The sequence below is a fragment of the Saccopteryx bilineata genome, chromosome 6 (genome assembly GCF_036850765.1).
Source record: "Saccopteryx bilineata isolate mSacBil1 chromosome 6, mSacBil1_pri_phased_curated, whole genome shotgun sequence".
NCBI classification, from domain to species: Eukaryota; Metazoa; Chordata; class Mammalia; order Chiroptera; family Emballonuridae; genus Saccopteryx; species Saccopteryx bilineata.
Window position 1 is genome coordinate 23,847,069 of NC_089495.1, and position 18,866 is coordinate 23,865,934.

The following is an 18,866-nucleotide window of genomic DNA, read 5'->3' on the forward strand; positions in this document are numbered from 1 at the left end:
TTGTGGAGTTGAGATTCTGACTATGCTTAATAATAAATTAAGCAAGACATTTAATGAGGTGCCTGGATAATATTTTGAGTAATTTCATTCTCCTATTCTTTATGTGCATATACCTGGAAAATTAGGGGTGGCTTCAAGGGACCTGCTATAAAATTAGGGGTAATATGATCTCCTTTAAAGCAATGAAGGAGTGCGGCCAGTGCTTATTATTTCACTTTTCAGTAGATATTTTTAGCACTCACCTGTATGGGAAGTTAGGGCTGAATAATATGCAACTTTAAAATCAAATGCCTCTTATTTGCATATGTATATTATAGGATGACTTTAGGATAAAAATACAAAGAGTACTTATAGATATGTAGGTAAATATGTGAATTTTTTCATTATGTCTTGAAATTATATTCTAATTACAGTATAACAATTAACATTTATTAAATCACCATAGGCAACTATTTATACATTATGATTTTATGAAAAGACATTCTAATTTTAGAGATAAATTGTTTCAAATGAAATAAAATATATATATTTTTTAAAGTGAGAGAGAGGGACAAATAGGGACAGATGGACAGGAAGGCAGAGAGATGAGAAGCATCAGCTCATAGTTGTGGCAACTTAGCTTTTCATTGATTGCTTTCTCATACATGCTTTGATTTGGGGGCTCCAGCAGAACTAGTGACCCTTTGCTCAAGCCAGCGACCCTGGGCTCAAGCTAGCGACCATGGTGTCATGTCTATGATCCCACACTCAAGCCAGCAACCCTGCACTCAAGCTAGTGAGCCTGCACTCAAGCTGGTGACCTTGGGTTTTGAACCTGGGTCCTCGGCATCCAAGGCCAGTGCTCTATCCACTGCACCACCGACTGGTCAGGCTAAAGTATTTTTTCTTTTCAAGAAAAATGAATTTAGTACAATGTAGTCTATTATTTAGCTAGAGTAAGTGGAAATTTAAATGACTTTTCTAGAGTAGCACTGTCCAAAAAGAAATATAAGTGAGCCACATATGCAGTTTAAATTTTTCTGGTAGCCACATATAAAAAATAAAAATAAACAGATGTACTTAAGTTTAATATATAATTTAGTTAGCCCAATATATTTTAAATGATGTCATTTCAACATATAAAAATTATCAATGAGTTTTTTTTTTTGTACTAAGCCTCTGAAATCAGATATGTATTTTACATTCACAACATATCTCAGTTCTGATGCTAAATTTTAACTTGAAATACTTGCTCTGTGTGTAGCTTTCATAAAATTTACATTGGAATCAAGTAAGTAAAGATATCCAATTTGTTCCAAACATACTTAAAAATGTTCCAATGACTGAATCAAGTGTCCATTTTTAAACTTCTTTTTTTTTAGTTTTCAATTAAGTTTGTAAAGAAAAGTTCATAAAGTAACAGTTTCTCATCACTGTACATTAAGACTTCATGCTTCTGGATAGAGAGGTCAGTCATCAGTGAACTGATTTTCTTTGACACTTGTGGACTGCATACTTGCATTAGAATTACTTGAAATTAAGAATTTGAGTCCCTCACGCCATCCTAGCCACATTTCAAGGGCTAGGAGCTCGGCGTTATTGTGTGGGACAACCCAGATATAGAGGTGGTTTGGCAATATGCACCAAAGGCTAGAACCTTGAACTAGCAGCCTGCCCCACTTCTGGGAATCTAGAAGGATGGAAAGATATTTGTAATATAATATTCATCAGAACCTTTTTTTCAAAGAGTAATTGACGGCAAAGGAAAGAGAACTCAACGGTAAATTCTGATGGGTACATACAAAAGAAGATGATTTAAAAAATGAGAAGTAGGAACACTAGCAGAATTTCAATGGTCTTCGCATGGTGTAATGCAGTGGTTTTCACTCTGTAATCTTATATAACATCAGCGCGGTTAACTGTGTTGTGGAATAGCATGAAAGTTCTGGCGGACTGACACCTGTCCACAGACCTGCAGTTTAAAATCACTGGGATAATGACCAAGGAGCAAATACAATTTTAGCTGGGTTACTAGATATGATAGTCAAATAGCTGATTTCACTACATTTAGAGGTAATCTTTTCTTTCTAAGGTTTTGATTAGAATCAATTTTTACATTTCAAAACTTTAAAGTTAGTTACAATGCAAACCAAATTATTAGATTGCCCACCGTTCTAGTATCTACTAGCTGTGTTACCTTCCTTCTCTTTCTGTTCTTCTTTTTAATCTGCAGTTTTATTTGGGAAGTCCTAGAGTAGCAAGATAAGAACTTTGGAAAGAAGGAGGATATAAAATTGAAAACTATAGTAATTTAAAGACCAACTTTTCAGAGAGTCACTTAATTCTTGGTTTCTGGTTGTTAATTTGAATTGGTTGTCAGAAATGTTTGATACCAGTTTTATAAATCTCTGGGGAACAATTTTTTTTCATTTTCTGTTGCATGAGGTTTTAGAACTGTTTCTATATTTCTGCATCGCTGATTCCAAATCTGAAATCCGTTTTTTGGTGCATGCTCTAGTTATTATGCAATTTTAATTTCTTTTTGTTACAGTTAATGGCATGCATTGGTTTTTAAATTGGAGTTCAGGGGGCAACGACTCTTGGATTGAACATAACCACAAGGCAATTAATGTTTTACAAATATCACTGTTACATAATTGTAGTTGTTTTTAAATGTAAAAAATTATTATCTGATAAAAACGCCCTCTTATTTTGTTTTAAGATTGAATCATGGCTTCTTCGAGTAGACGTAAATGTAAGAATAGTCCTGACACCTTCTGTTATATATGTGGCTGTTACAAACTTTAGTGTCAAAGGCGCAATATTTCATCATTTGTGACACGTGCATATATTGCCTATATTCAAGTTCCCCTTGGCGATCAAGACAAGAATTGGGCTCCTCATATTGTGTGTCATATTGTGAGGAAATGCTTCGTGACTGGACAAAAGGAAAATACAAAGGAATGCCTTTTGGTATTCCCATGGTTTGGCATGAACCTAAGGACCACAGCAGTGACTGTTATTTCTGTCTGATCCATACAAAAGGAATCGGCAAGAAAAAATGGTGTATGATCGCATATCCTAATATTCCTTCAGCAGTACAACCTATCGCACACTCTGAGACACTCCCGGGTCCAGTTTTCAATGGTTTTATTTCTTCTAAGGACGAAGAAAGTGAACATGATGATCAAGTGTATTTTGATAAGATGCATGAGGAAATGGTTGTAGAATCTGAAGGGTCTTCTTTTGATGCCAAGCAGTCATTAACCCCTCAGCAGTTTAGCCAACCTGAATTGAATGACTTAGTAAGAATGACATTAAAAATTGTCCTCAACTTTCTGAAGTATGAGGAGCATAACTGGATCATTTGTGTGGATCTTAAAACGGTAAATTATCTGCTAGGACAACAGAGAGGTTTCACGAAGTATCCTTGCTTTCTGTGTTTGTGGGACAGCTGAGCTTGGGAGAAACACTGGACACAGAAGAAGTGGCCGAAACGTGAAGCTCTGGAAATAGGGATGCAAAATATTGTGAATAAACCTGTAGTTAATCGAGACAGGATCATTTTTCCCCCACTCGCATCAAACTTGGCTTAATGAAGCAGTTTGTTCAGGCTTTGAATAGAGAAAGTGAATGTTTTCAACAATTATTTCTGCTTTTCCTGCCTTGTCTTTCAAAAAGATAAAAGCAGGTGTATTTGATGGACCTCCAATTCGAACCCTCATACATGATGAAGAATTTGCCAGAAGATGAATAAGAAGGAGAAAGCAGCATGGCAGTCTTTTGTGGCAGTTACAAAGAACTTCCTTGGCAACAAAAAAGCAGAAAACTATGAACTGCTGGTTCAAAGGATGCTGTTGGCTTTCCGTGACATTGTATGTAATGTGAGCGTTAAGATTCATTTCCTGAACAGTCACCTTGATAAGTTTCCCGAAAATCTTGGAGCTGTTAGTGATGATCGGACTATTGCTGGAACATCAAACAAGATTGTCCTCAACAAGTACACAAACGCAAGAGCTATAAACGCAGATTTTTGCCTGAATAGAATTTAAATAAGTTTTGCGCAAATTTTATGATTAAAATAAGTGTTTTAATATGTTCTGTTTTGAAATTGTAGACAAAGTCTGATGCAATTATATCTTTTAGTGTATTTACTGCATTATATAAATCATTATATTTTCACAAAGATGATGCCCAAGAAGACATTCTACTTCATTATGTTAAACTAAATATTGAAAATTTTACAATAAGATGGAAACCTAAAATCTTGAATTGCAAAGAAACCGTAGCTTACAGAGAAAAACTAGTGTCAGATTTGAGATCAGCACACTGGAATTAGGTAAGAACAAGTGTTTTTGTGGATGCAACCAAAGTTTTGTTCCCCACTGCAATGAAGATGAGTGAATAGGTTCTAAGCTGCTTAGTTTTCCCAAACTCTGGCGAACTGTGGATAAAGGTGATGTTGGAAGAAAGTACTTGAAACAAATAGTGGTCTGTTACATTGGAGTTACTATGTAATTTGTAAAGTTGTGAAGAGACAGACGCAATCTGAATCAATTCTGTTGAATTACAAAAACTTCAAAATTCTTATATTCTGAAAATAAGATGTACCTTTCCCCAAAAACTCATTTAGTTACTAATAAGCATTTTAAATAATTAGTGTTTTGTTATGCTACAGGGTCCTTTTGATTTAGTATCTTATTCACAAATATGATTAGCTTCTGTTTGACAAAGAAATTATTTTTTTAAAATTGTCTTGTAATTGATATTTAGAATTTGAAGCATATGTAATTCCTTTAGAAGTGGTTCTGGGAATGGTGGCTTTGACTTTTGGACAGTTTGAAACATAATTTATGCAGAGTCGACGGCACTGATCTGGTTCTGGATCTTAGGCGAAGGGTGTAGGTGGTGCAGGCGTGAGGGACACATTTACCCCGTTTCCGTCCCGCAGGGCTGGTGACATTTGAAACAAGAACATTTTCTTTGGCCACCTTTCTTCTTTCCTCCAAAATATTTCACCATTTTCAGCTCATAGATTTTCTAAAATGTTCTGTGTAATTTATTTTTAAATGCTATTTTTTTTCATCCTTCACAGAGTTGAATAAAATTAAACTAATTAGAATGTTTGTTCCTGAAAACATCGACACGTACCTTATCCATATGGCGATTGAGATCCTGGAAAAAGATCGTGACAACAGAGTGTTGTGCCAGCCTGCCAGTGATTCCAACAAAAAGAGATGTTTTCCCAACTCAGACGAGAGCTGCTCAACTTATAAGAAAAGCAAGGAAGAAGTAGGCCCGGATACCAAGGTGGTCATTATATATAGAATTTTCATAAAATGTCCATTTGTTCAGTTTGCATATTCTGACACTAGAATGCTATATTTTAAACCTCATAAATCCTGATATAAGGTTACTTTATTAATCTGTGTGCTTTCCTTTGCTTTTTATAAATTTAAGTTGAGAAAAGTAGGCTTAAATGGCAGAAAAGGTGAATATCCTCTGTCTTTTTTTAGCTTATTGTGCCGAGTGTTACTTTATTTCTTCATGTATAAGATGCACCCTTTTTTGAAAAAATTGGGGTCTAAAAACTGGGTGCATCTATCCAGTGGTTGTGACATTTCAAATGCCATAGGTGGAACTGCGGACGAAGCAATCTATGGAGACAGTGATTCGTCATCAGACACAGATGTGGACATGCTAATGGAGGGGAGTTTTGACAGTGATGAGGAGTTGTATGAATTTTATGATGAATAAAACTTGAGTTCAATAACTTTATGTAATACATTTTTTTTTTCAAATCTTGGGCCCCAAAATTAAGGTGCATCTTATACATGAGGAAATAGGGTAGCTTAATTTTTTTCTCAACTTTATGTAGCCTGGATATTATAGTTCTTTTATATATGTAACTAATACTGGCTTTAAGCCTATGACAGTTTATGTGATTAATGAAAATGAAAGCAAATTCTATTATAATAATCTCCCAAACTGGTTTGCCTTTCATTCCATCATTCATCATGCTCTGTTGCTGTTTGAGTGAAAATCTCAGGTATAGGGTAATTGTAGCTCAGGGTCCTGAGATTAGCCCAATGCACTTCTTGCATGATCAGAGAAAGACCATGAATTTAGTATTATTTTAGGTGGTATATTTTATTAAAATTAAATGACTTGAAAATGATTTCTCTGTGTCTGGTGTGAGAAAAATACTATTCTTTGACAATGTGACTTTATTAAATGACTGTATAAATGTGAAAGTTTGGCCTGCAGTATCTCCTAGGTCTAAAATCACATGACTCCATGATAAATTTTTATGAAAACTAATCATTAACTAAAAAATTATTTTAGTTCCTAGGTGATAAATTCCACACGGTAGTTGTGGAATTTGTATTACATTATTTACATTAGCAAATTAGGAGTTCCATTTCAGTTCTAAAGGAACCTTTATGGGATTTCCAGTGGTTAAACTCCTTTTTTCAATAGCTTAGAAATAAGAGAACTAGTCTTACTTAATTCTGCACTTCAGTTAGGTTTGTATAAATATATAGTCTTGTTCTAGATAACCTAATGAAGTTTGATTATTGGAATTACCTACCTTATTTTGACAGTTGAGCTAGCTACGTAAGAAGGACATTAAAGAAAATATATACCATACTTTTCGCTCCATAAGACGCATGGGCAAATTTTCCTTTCACTTTTGGGGGGAAAAAGTGTGACTTATGGAGCGAAAAATATGATATTTTATTAAATATTTTAACACACCATTTGGTTCAGAATATTTTTTTCTTATTTTCTTTCTTAGAACCCTAAGTGTGGCTTATGGTCAAGTGTGTCTTACGGAGCGAAAAATATGGTATATACTGGGTGGTATTATTGAAATTAGGCTTTTATTCCCAGTCTTTTATTTCTGAAATCTATACCAGGTGCCTAAGACCTTATTTTCCCCCAACTTCTACTTATCAGTACAGGAAAAAAGTGTAACTTTTAATTTTTCCTGAATATTGAAGCACCGTTATATAAAGTATTATTTTTACCACACTGACTTTTTTGCTTTTCCTCTATCAAAATAACATCGGATGCCAACAACACAGTGTGGAGGTTTGGGGGGTGATGTGGCGTGGGTGGGACTGGATTTAGCTTTTTCCCATTTAAGAGAACAAGGATTTGGGGACTGGGAAGTATATTAAGAGTAAGTGAGCCACCAAAGTATTTTTCCTTTCATCTGCCTCCCAGTATAGAAAACTGCTCCAATATGTCTATCGGAGGCATAGTTTCAGGACAGGACCTTTCAGATGTTAACATTCATCATCTCTACTGACCTGGTTGTATCCATTTGTGTATTTTATCTTATAATTATGAAGATTCTTTTTTTTTTTTTTTTTCTGAAGCTGGAAACGGGGAGAGACAGTCAGACAGACTCCCGCATGCACCCGACCGGGATCCACCCGGCACGCCCACCAGGGGTGCCGCTCTGCCCACCAGGGGGCGATGCTCTGCCCCTCCGGGGCATCACTCTGTCGCGACCAGAGCCACTTTAGCGCCTGGGGCAGAGGCCAAGGAGCCATCTCCAGCGCCCGGGCCATCCTTGCTCCAATGGAGCCTTGCTGTGGGAGGGGAAGAGAGAGACAGAGAGGAAGGAGAGGGGGAGGGGTAGAGAAGCAGATGGGCGCTTCTCCTGTGTGCCCTGGCCGGGAATCGAACCCGGGACCTCAGCACGTCAGGCCGACGCTCTACCATTGAGCCAACCAGCCAGGGCCATGAAGATTCTTATAAAGAATAATGTCAGAACAAGATTTTTTTTTAGTTGATGCATTGTTATCCTCATGCATCAGTTGCATGATGCAATAGTTCAATAGATGATTGCAATTGTTGTGATTGCTATTTGAGATATAGGCCCAATCACGCCAGTGTTTAATGGAGGAAGATTGTCCTGATATTTGGTAGTTCTGAATTAATGTGCAGAGGTACACAGTAGGTCCTTTGAATACGTAAATATTTTATTTCAGAAAGTTTTCAGACAGCTTTTAAGATTTTGTTTCAGGAAACTTTTAAAAAAATTTTTGCTTCTAATTCTTGGACTTTTTCACTCATTTTTGAGTTTTTCTGATTTTGATTTATGACGTTCTTTCATGTTTTGAATTACTTTCTTAATGTTTTTTGGCTCATTTTGAGAGGTTACAGTTTTATTCTATGTCTTTTTTTTTATCTTTTTTTTTTATCTTTTTTTTTTTTTTTCTGAAGCTGGAAACGGGGAGAGACAGTCAGACAGACTCCCGCATGCACCCGACCGGGATCCACCCGGCACGCCCACCAGGGGTGATGCTCTGCCCACCGGGGGGCGATGCTCTGCCCCTCCGGGGCATCGCTCTGCCGCGACCAGAGCCACTCTAGCGCCTGGGGCAGAGGCCAAGGAGCCATCCCCAGCGCCCGGGCCATCTTTGCTCCAATGGAGCCTTGGCTGCGGGAGGGGAAGAGAGAGACAGAGAGGAAGGAGGGGGGTGTGGGGGGTGGAGAAGCAAATGGGCACTTCTCCTATGTGCCCTGGCCGGGAATCGAACCCGGGTCCCCTGCACACCAGGCTGACGCTCTACTGCTGAGCCAACCGGCCAGGGCTATTCTATGTCTTAAGACTGTCTTTCTGGTGTCTGGGATTTGACTGTGAGACTTTTCTGTTGCTCATTTTCATGGGAAATTAATTTTCTTGCACTTTGAAAAGAAGGCATGGTTCAGGATAGTTTTTCCAGGTTCACCGAGCTCTCTCTTCTGTTGTTTTTGGTTATGTTCCAAATATGGAAGCTGACGTCTGAGATAGACTCTTGACCTTTCACCGGGGCTTTCCCTTTCCTCTGCCTCTATTGGACCAGCCCTGCTTGATTTTGATTTAACACCAGCGGTTCTCGTGAGTGTGGGGCATTCTCTTGGGAGGAAGCCTTACCTGCTCAGCCGAGTTCATAGGAGCCAGCTGCTGGAGCCACGTAAGGGACTGCTGTAGACTGGCCAAAGCCCTCCCACTCACAGTTGCTGCCCTTAAATTAGTGTGCATGCTTTCCGGTGTATCCCATAGGCTGTTTGGGGATTCCCTGTCCTCGGGCACCTGGTCTTCTCCTATACAGATGCTTCACCACGTGCACCCACCACGTGGCTCATGGCTGTGGAGGTTTGTCCTCACATGCTTCTAGTCTCAGTGTCCTGAGGATACCTTTAAACTTTTTCATTGAAAATGTAGATGATGAATCAGTGGGGTTTTTTTCTATCTAGTTCTGTTTTAATGCTGGGATTCAGAGAAATTAAAAAACTTAATGGTACTTTTACCATCTTCCTAGAACCCTCTCTGCCTGTATCACTTTTTTTCTTCTTCTTTTTCTTGACATTCAGAGAGAGTGAGTGAGAGAGAAGGGGGATCATTTCCTGCCCTGCAATTGAGTTTTATTATAAATTAAAATATTCAATATTGTTTACAAACTATTTTAAATACTCAGAAAATGCCTTATGGGTAATATTATTATACTCATTATCAAAATTTAATACTTCAGAAAAATAAATTTCTTTTATTATTTATTGGTGGTGACATTGGTTAATAAAATGCTATAGGTTTTAAGTGTATAATTCTTCACATCATCTGTATATTGTACTGTATACTCACTGCCCAAGGTCAAGTCTCCTTTCGTCACCATATGTTTGGCGCCTTTACCATTCACCCGGCCCTATGTCCCTCTTTCCCGTTACCTGTGTCTGTGAGTTTTTGTTTGTTTGCCTTGTGTTTTCATTTGTTGCTTTCAGTGTTATAGCCCACATAAGGGTGAAATCCTATGGTTCTTGACTGTTTCCATTTGACTTATTTCAGTTAGCATGATATTCTCAAGATCCATCCATGTTGTTGCAAATGGCAGTGTATTTCAATAAAATTATTTTGAGCTTTTCTTATGCCTAGTGTTTTATAAAAAATAATGCATGTTGTAACTATTTTGTGTGCCATAAAAACATTAAGGATTGATGGAAACTATCTTTGTAATTTTTTGCTGAAGGATAATTGTCACAGAAATTCACTGACTTCTTGGAATCAGCCACCCAGTGATCCAGAAATTGAAGACTTATTTACGGATTCTCAATTACAGGTAAAATTGATTTAGTAAAATAGTTTTTGTGACAAATACATTAGGCTTGAGAGCTAATAATGCTGAGCTATAACTTCATTTTAGATGAAATTACAACACACATTTCTCTACTTGCTTACATATATATGTGCACAGATATTCAGCAGATGAGTTAATGTTTTATTTGCTCAACTGAATGATAATAATTGGTTAGAGCCCAGCTTGGCAAACTGCAGCTTGTGAGCCACATGTGGCTCTTTGGCCCTTTGAGTGTGGCTCTTCCATGGACTACCACATGAGGGCGCTACCTCGATAAGGAATGTACCTACCTATATAGTTTAAGTTTAAAAAATTTGGCTCTCAAAAGGAATTTCAATGGTCCCACTGTTGATATTTGACTCTGTTAGCTGATGAGTTTGCTGACCACTGGGTTAGAGTATCAAAATATGTAAATATCACCTTAAAATGTTATTGTGATTGTTGGAATTTTAGCTATCTACTGATGAAGGAGATAGTTTTTTTTTTGTATTTTTCTGAAGCTAGAAACGGGGAGAGACAGTCAGACAGACTCCCGCATGCGCCCGACCGGGATCCACCCGGCACGCCCACCAGGGGCGATGCTCTGCCCACCAGGGGGCGATGCTCTGCCCCTCCAGGGGGTCGCTCTGCTGAGACCAGAGCCACTCTAGCACCTGGGGCAGAGGCCAAGGAGCCATCCCCAGCGCCCGGGCCATCTTTGCTCCAATGGAGCCCTGGCTGCGGGAAGGGGAAGAGAGAGACAGAGAGGAAGGGGGGGGTGGAGAAGCAAATGGGCGCTTCTCCTATGTGCCCTGGCCGGGAATCGAACCCGGGTCCCTCGCACGCCAGGCTGATGCTCTACTGCTGAGCCAACCAGCCAGGGCCAGAAGGAGATAGTTTTTGACAGGCCTTGTTTCTGTTGTGTGACCTAGACTTCATAATTAAAGTCTCCCCCAATACTTCTTGTTGAGACTCAAAGATACACTCAGTGTAAATAAGCTTCCCCCCTTTCTCAGTGAAAAAAAAAGATTATATATAAGAAAAATGCTGAAGATCATAGTCTATACAAATGTTAAAGAAAATAAAGGACTTTAAATAGTATTAGTTACCAATTAATGTATGTCATGAATAAATCAGAATGTTTGAATGTTTTGCATATATTCTCATTTAATTGTGCAAACAATCTAGTAGTGTCATGTACTGTTATTCTCCTTTTCTGTTGAAGAAATTGAGGCTTAAATAACATTCATAAGGTCATACATTTGGCAAGTAACTCAAGTAGAACTTAAACCTGGTTCTGTCTGGTTTCAAAGTCCCTGCTTATTACATGGTGTTTGGCTTTGAGACTAAGGGTGTTTCCTCCGCTGTGTTACTGTGTGGATTTCATGCTGTTTTACTTTTGGACTTTATTACAATCTGAACTGTTCTCCTTCCTGTACATGCACTCAGGGGCCCAACTTTAATTGTAAGCAACTGGAGCTGTCTCTGGCTACAGGGGATGTTGATATTAAGGTCTTTTGGGAAGAATAAATATTTCTGGGCCAATTTTATGTCTACCCAAATGCCTTTCATCTGTGCTACTTTATGTCCCTAATATTTATTATTTCTAAGGCAAACATTGTAGTAAATCTAATCTCTCCTGGTCTTCCCTGTGAGGAAATAGGTACTTGGAGAAAAGTTGCTATCTTAACCAGTTTTTTGTTTTTTTTAGCTTTTGCTAACTTAGGAATAATCCCCCCCCTTTTTTTACACTGGATTTCTTTAATTAAGCTATAACAGCTAACAGTGTTTATCTTCTTAATATAAGGTTTTTAATATAAGGTTTTAAAGTCTTCTGCCCTGTATCTTTTACTTTATTTCCCCCATCCTTATATTTTGAAACCATCCTTATATTTTGAAACCATTTTTAAACATGGAAAACATAATAAAATAACAGACAGTTAATAAACAGTATATAGATATAGTCTTCATTTTTGAAATGGGATAAATCATACTTTGTACCTTAGGCTAACAGACACAATATAACTTGGAAGAGGCCACCTTATCATCAAATCCTTCAGATGGTCCCAGTAGTCCCCAAACTAAGGTAACACAAATCCATACTATTTGAGCATGAGTATGGAACACTTACCTTACCTATTTAAAATTGTTTCATTTGTTCATGTGCAGATTATGCAGTAAACAATTACTGCCTTTGGTCCTTGAAACGATTTTTCTTCAAGGACTTTTAACTTGGGGCTCTAAGGCTGCCTTTGCTGCATGGGTCCCCGAAAATTGTGCCAAGTATTCTGCATGCATACATTTGTCTTTTGTTTTCTTGAAAAAGTATCTCTAATTTTTTAGCAGATTCTTAAAAGAATCAATGAAATGAAAAACAATAAACAAATTTTAAAATGTATTCAGCAAATTTATTTTAGTATCTACTGTGTCTCGGTAACTGCCAGGTACTGATAACGATTGGACCCCTCTTCAGTCCGTCTGCCACTGTGGATGTAGAAGTTACGTGCTTTTCATGCCTAATGCAACTCTGTGTGTGTGCACTTCCTCAGGACATTAAATTCACCATTTTGGTCACCCCAAAGCAAGCACACCATGGGACACAGACCTGAAATAGTATCTTGTACTTTCCTTCCCATGAGTGTCTACACTTGAGTGTCTAAGAATATACAATAGGATGACAAGGAAATTGCCTAAAGCAACAATATAGTGATTTTTGTATTCCTTTTTTAAAATTTACTTTTTGATCCAGAATAAATTCTGTAGCTCTCACTATTTTGTTTTATTTGACAGGGAAGGATGATGGGTGTATATTTAGCAGTCTACGTTCATTTGTTTGACATTTTTAACAGTACAAATATTTCCCTTTTTTTTTTCCTATAGACTTCTTCTGAAACCTCCAAGAGAAAATTACCTGGGTGGTTTGCCAAAGGCAGTGAGACCTTCGCGGAGACCAGCCAGAAACCGGCGGGCAAAACGAGAAAGAAGGGTCTTTTTAGTTAGAATGACAGCTGCCAGGAGAGTTAGGTTTGTCGTGCTGGATGGCAAAAGAGGTGCTATATTTTATTTCTGAGCAGAGTGGAGAGTAAAGTTCCAGCTTACAGATTATTCTAATCTCAAAGTAAAACTCATCTATTCATTAATCAGCTGGCCATTCACATACGTTTGAGTCTTCTGAGTGGGTCCGCCACAGGATGCTGAATTCGTTTCCTTTCAGACTGCTCTAAGAAACTGTCAGCGTCCTGTGTTCTCTATTGCAGCAGTGTATTTGGAAAATGGAATGCGTGGCGAATGTTACAGACGACGGATTAGTAGCTGTGCATTGATGATGTGTGTATGATGGAAAACATGCCTAAATGACCCAGATTCTGTCCTGCACATGAAGAAAACAGTGATTTTATAGATTCTTTTTACTATCTTTAGACAATACTCATACAGATTATTAAATGGTACTAGTAGACCAGAGCAGTGAAAATGAAACATTTTGGATTCCATGTAAATAGGGACAAAGAATATAATAAAGGAGAACAATTACACTTGAAAATTGTATTTTTTACACGATTTTTACTTTTTTATAAATAATAAATTTTAAAAATGTTCTTGCTATTGAATATTATAAAGATTATATCTAAATCTATTCTAAGCTTTCATTTACTAAATTACCTTATTTTTTGAGGGTACCAGAATTTGACTTTAAAATCTATTTATGTAGCACATATAATTTAAATATCTAAGACCCATATTCTTGATACTGATTTGGGTAAACTATAGTTAATGTAGCTTTAAGCAGTTTACCATATGGCCTTAATTGACTTTTGTAAATAAAAGTAACAATAAAGAAGAAATACATGATTGTTGTAGAATTAGAAAATTGAGAAAAGTTAAGAAAAGGAAATAAAAATCTCCATTAATCCCATCAGTTATAACTCCTTTTATGACATTTGCCATAACTTTCTATATTCACTTTTTTTCTGAGTTTCTTACATAAACAATAAATGAAAGAGTTTTCTTTGTAAAATATTCAAGCCATTCTCATGTCCTCACATATCATCACTGGCCGTTTACCAGAGGTAACCTGTAATGTATATATGCAATGTGGTTCTCTAGCCATTTCTTCTGCATTTACCTGCATGAGCCTCTACATATATTCTTACCTTGTTAAGCACAAATGGGATCATGCTATATGCGATTTTCTGTAACAAACTTTTTTACTTAATTTATTATGAAGACTTTTCCATGTCAGTAATACATTGGTCTCATTGTTTTTTAAAGCTATATACTATTCTGTGATATCCTATCATTTATATTTCACTTTTCTATTCATCATCTCTACTGGGGCATTTTTTCTATTGCAGATTGTTTCTAGAGGTAGAATGAGAGTAAAATATAAACATGTTGTTACTCATATTTTATTTGAATATATTTTGACCAGTTTTGTCATTAATTAATCTTCCACAGAGTCTTGTTTTTGTAGCTTTGTATAGTATAGTAATTCTCTGAGTGTGGTCTACAGGTTGTTAGGAGTCCCTAAGGCCCTTTGGGGCGGGGGTCTGCAAAGGCAAAACTATTTTCATAATACTAAGATTTCTCTGCCTTTTGTATTGTGTTGATCATTTGCAATGAGGGTTCAAAGCAATAGTGAGTAAAACAACTGGTATTTTAGTGCAAAGCAAGGCAATGACACCAAATTACTGGTTCAGATTCTCAGTCCCCTTCAGTAGTCTGTGATGAAATGCGAGTGTGCATAACGCTCTTCTGCTACCAGAATATGCCGGTCTTCTCCAGGAAGAGCACTCCTCGGAGTGTTTCTGAATTGAGTTAGTTGCTTTCCCCCCGCCCACTGAGCACCATTTTCACTGCAAAGAGTTGATGGATAGAAAGAAAACTATGATTGGTCATTTAGGCTTGGACGTTTGGTGGACATTTCCTCAAACCTGAACGAAGTCAGCCTCTCGCATCAAGGAAAACTACTGATTATCTGTTGCCAATGATAAAATTTGAGATTTCTAATTTTGGGAACTTGTGTCTGCTACTAGGAGTTTGATGGTTTTGCATTGCACAGACTCTTCTATGAGATGGGTAGGGTTAACTTTTTGGTCAACGTTTAGAAGATCTGCATAACTCAGTGAACCAGTATTTCCTGGATGATTAGTACACAATCTTATAAAATCATGCTTGGGTAAAGGGTTCATTTAAAGTGCACAATGGACCAAAAGATTTTAATGTAACAAAGTATGGAACACTCATTTATATAGTTTCAGATTGTATACCTTAACCTATCTTTAAGAAACTAACATTTGCCCAGTTTGGATATAGTTCCAAAGAAGAATGTCTACAATTATATTGAAATGGTATTGAAATGCTCCTCCCTTTTCCCACTACATATCTGCATGAGGCCAAACTTTCTTCATCTACTTCAGCCAAAGCAGCGTATAGAAAGAGACTGAATGAAGAAGCCGATCTGATAATCCAGCCACTTCTCTTAAACCAGACAATGTCATTTTTCAAAAAACTATTTATGTTAACATCTACTGGGCTTACTACTGCTATTTTAAAACAAATTAATAAATATTAAAATTTTTTTCTCAGTTTTAATTTCTAAAAATGGAAAATAAAGCAATAAAGCTATTGCCTGCATCAATAAAATTTCTTTTAGATTCTTAATAATTTTGAAGAATATAAATGTTTCCTGAGATCTGGGAGGTTGAAAACTGCTGATACGATATATTATTATATTGACATCAATGAATTTTTTTTTTTTTTTTTTAGTGCACAAGAGAGAGACAGACAGGGACAGAGACAGGAAGGGAGGGAGGGTAAGAAGCCTCAATTTTTAGTTGTTCATTGATTGCTTTCTTATATGTGCCTTGACCAGGGGACTCCAACCACTTGGCTTTTGCTCAAGCCAGCGACCTTGGGCTCAAGCCAAAGATCTTTGGGCTCAAGCCAGTGACCATGGATCATATCTATGATCCCGTGCTCAAGCCAGCGACCTCAGGTTTTTGAACCTGGGTCCTCAGTGTTCCAGGCCAACAATCTGTCCACTGCTCCACCACCTGGTCAGGCTGAATTATTTAATTGATTTTGTTACCAGAGGTAATAGGTTCATCAGTGGTGTCACAGGGAAATCAGGGACACTCACATAGGAGGTGTCTTAGCAATAGTGACAAGGGACAGGACGTTTACGGAGAGGCAGAGAGCGGGCAGGCTACAGGGCAGCTACTGACCCGAGGTCCTTGATAAACTTCCGTGGATTGGGATTGGGAAAGAGCAGGCTTTCTTCCAAACTATCCAATCTCTTTCTTGGCTTTTTCCAGGCTTGTGCTTGTGCCCTCCCCTTATCCAGTCTCTTTTTCTCAGACTTTCCCAGGCTAGTCTCCTCCCCTTTTTATGGTTCCTATTTTGGCTCCTACTGCACGGCCTCATAGTTCCATAGTTCCGCTTTGTCATTTGGCTTCTACTACGCATTAGTTAAAGGACTTCCCTTCCGTTTTTCCTCCCTGCCCATTTTAGTCAAGGGTCCTCCCTGGGGTGGCTGAAAAGCCTGCTTTCCTGCCTGATCAGAGTATTTGTCCCCAGGGAGTAATTGGAAAGCTCTCCCCCCACACACCTAAACAAGCTTTATCAGATGTCCAGTTCCATTTCCTCCCTCTCTCATTAATAACTGCCTGCTCTAACATTCACATTACTGGACATTAAAATTGCTTCCAATTTTTCTGCTGTTTTAAGCACAACTTTGAACATTCTTGAAATATGGTATAGTCTCATGCCAAATACATTGCCAAATGGAGAGAGAAAATTGCCGTATTTTCTCATGATAAGACACATCCTTTTCCAAAAATTTTGGGATCTAAAAACTGGGTGCATCTTATACAGTGGTTGTAGATATTTTACTTGCATTTCCTGTTTATTCACAGTTGTTTTTGCACTCTGTTGGGCAGATAAAATGTATTATGCTCACTTTGTTAAAGAGGCCATTGCCCAGGTGATATTAATGTGTGTTGGGGTGGGCTAAAGGCAGGGAGAATCCTTGTAGCCTGGGGCTTGGTTTTGGGATTAAGCCTTTCCTACCCTTTTTGATGTAGGGCAGTACAATCCAATCATGCCTCAGAGAAGTGACTTTGTATTAGAGACTTCCCTGTTTTGTATATTGGATTAAGAGTTTGGATTGCTACACTATAAAATGGGGACGAAGTGGGAGCTTGGGCGCTTGGTTCCTGAGGTTAGCATGAGAGAGCAGAGAGAATAGAGCCAGCAGCGGGAGGAGGCCACGTGGAGAAGGCCAGGAAAAGCAGCCAAGATGGCGGAGTACTGAGGAGATGCCAGTTTGTACAGAGTTTGTATCTGGGATAAGGAAGGAAATGGGGAACTGAGGAGAATAAGGCTGTTGAGCTAGAAACCTTTGATTCTAGGAAACTCGGATAAATCAGTAGCTTTGTGAGCACTGAATGTGACTGGGTTTTGGAGCCCAGTGTGTATTTTTACTTGCCCGCCGGGTGCAAGCTAGATTAAAGACTATGGCCCACCAGTTTTTGGCTCCATGGTTTCTTTACCGACTGTCCGAATCCAATGCGAACCTGCATGGGCCAGAAGGCTGCTGTGATAGTGGCTCTGGCCATGGCTTCTGGCTTTACACGCTCATTGTTGGAGACAGTGCTTCGTCATCAGACACAGATGAGGACAAGCTAATGGAGGGGAGTTTTGACAGTGATGAGGAGTTGTATGAATTTTATGATGAATAAAACTTGAGTTCAATAACTTTATGTAATACATTTTTTAAAAGAAATTCAGGCCCCCAAATTAAGGTGTGTCTTATACATGGGGAAATATGGAAATATGGGAAGTTTATTGTTTATGTGGCGGACTTTATGCCTTCCCAGTATACATGGCTCTTGGGTTCAGTTTGGGTTGGTTCAGGAGAATAATTCCAACCTGGATATGCAATTGGTATGGACAACCTCATCTAAGTTAGTCTTTGGCAACAGTGTTTGCATCTGGGGTAGTTATGTGACCTAAGCTGTTCCAATCAGAGTGAATCTCAGGACTTTTTATGGAAATGGTAAAACAAATATGTTCTCTTCCCCTGCTCTTATTAATGAGGAAGCATGAACCTTGGGAGTGCGGAAGCAGTTTTAGGACCATGAGGAATCACTCTCCAGTGAAACTGACACAGAGACAAGCAGAATACAAACATGGCACGAAAATCAGGTTGCTGGTGATATGTCTGGGCTGGTTCATACCTTTCCTAAAATAACACGTTACTTTGAATATTTCAGGTACATGGCTCACTAAATTCTCTTTGCTTATGTTAAACCTGTCTCAGTGAGGGTTTTTTGTTTTTAACTTCCAATCGTGTGCAGTTGTACAGCAGCACAGTCATGGGATTGATAGATCCTCCCGTAGACACAGAAGATACAAAGTTTCTTTAATGGCAGCTGATGTGAATTTCATAGAGATCGTCCCACAAAGCAGATGACAGAACAGCATGCTCCTGGGCAAAGGCAGATGCTTCCTAGGTTTCCCACTGCCTCCACTTTGCATGACTTCCCTGGGGGGTGGTGTGTTTTTACCCTCCGCCCTCTTTGCCTCCCCTCTCCCAAACCACACCAGCAGAGTGTGTTTTGAAAGTTCTGCTATATGTACCTGCTTGGTCACCAGGTGGTACAAAATGATCACAACATATTATAGAGCATCTACTGTAAGAATAGATGAACTGAACTTGAATTTCCCGGGTGAAGCACCATTCTTCAGCAGTTTCAGGCCTCAAGTCTGTCTCAGGTT

At 38.3% G+C, this 18,866-nt stretch overlaps 1 protein-coding gene and 1 non-coding gene across 6 annotated transcripts in view; one reads left to right on the forward strand and one right to left on the reverse strand.

Annotated features, from left to right (window-relative positions):
* The window catches only part of WRN (WRN RecQ like helicase), a 141,750-nt gene extending 126,077 nt beyond the window's left edge, over positions 1–15,673 (forward strand). For 4 of the 5 annotated variants that reach the window (XM_066235107.1, XM_066235109.1, XM_066235111.1 and 1 more), the window contains exons 33-35: positions 5,075–5,292; positions 10,002–10,091; positions 12,969–15,673. In XM_066235107.1, coding sequence (XP_066091204.1) covers positions 5,075–5,292; positions 10,002–10,091; positions 12,969–13,088 — 428 coding nt within the window. In that variant the 3' untranslated portion in view covers positions 13,089–15,673. The remainder of the gene's footprint in view (positions 1–5,074; positions 5,293–10,001; positions 10,092–12,968) is intronic. The other variant, XM_066235108.1, reaches the window with a different exon arrangement.
* Positions 7,657–7,732, reverse strand: TRNAV-GAC (transfer RNA valine (anticodon GAC)). The gene has a single exon. It is a non-coding gene; the product is annotated as a tRNA-Val (tRNA).
* Positions 15,674–18,866: the final 3,193 nt, after the last annotated feature.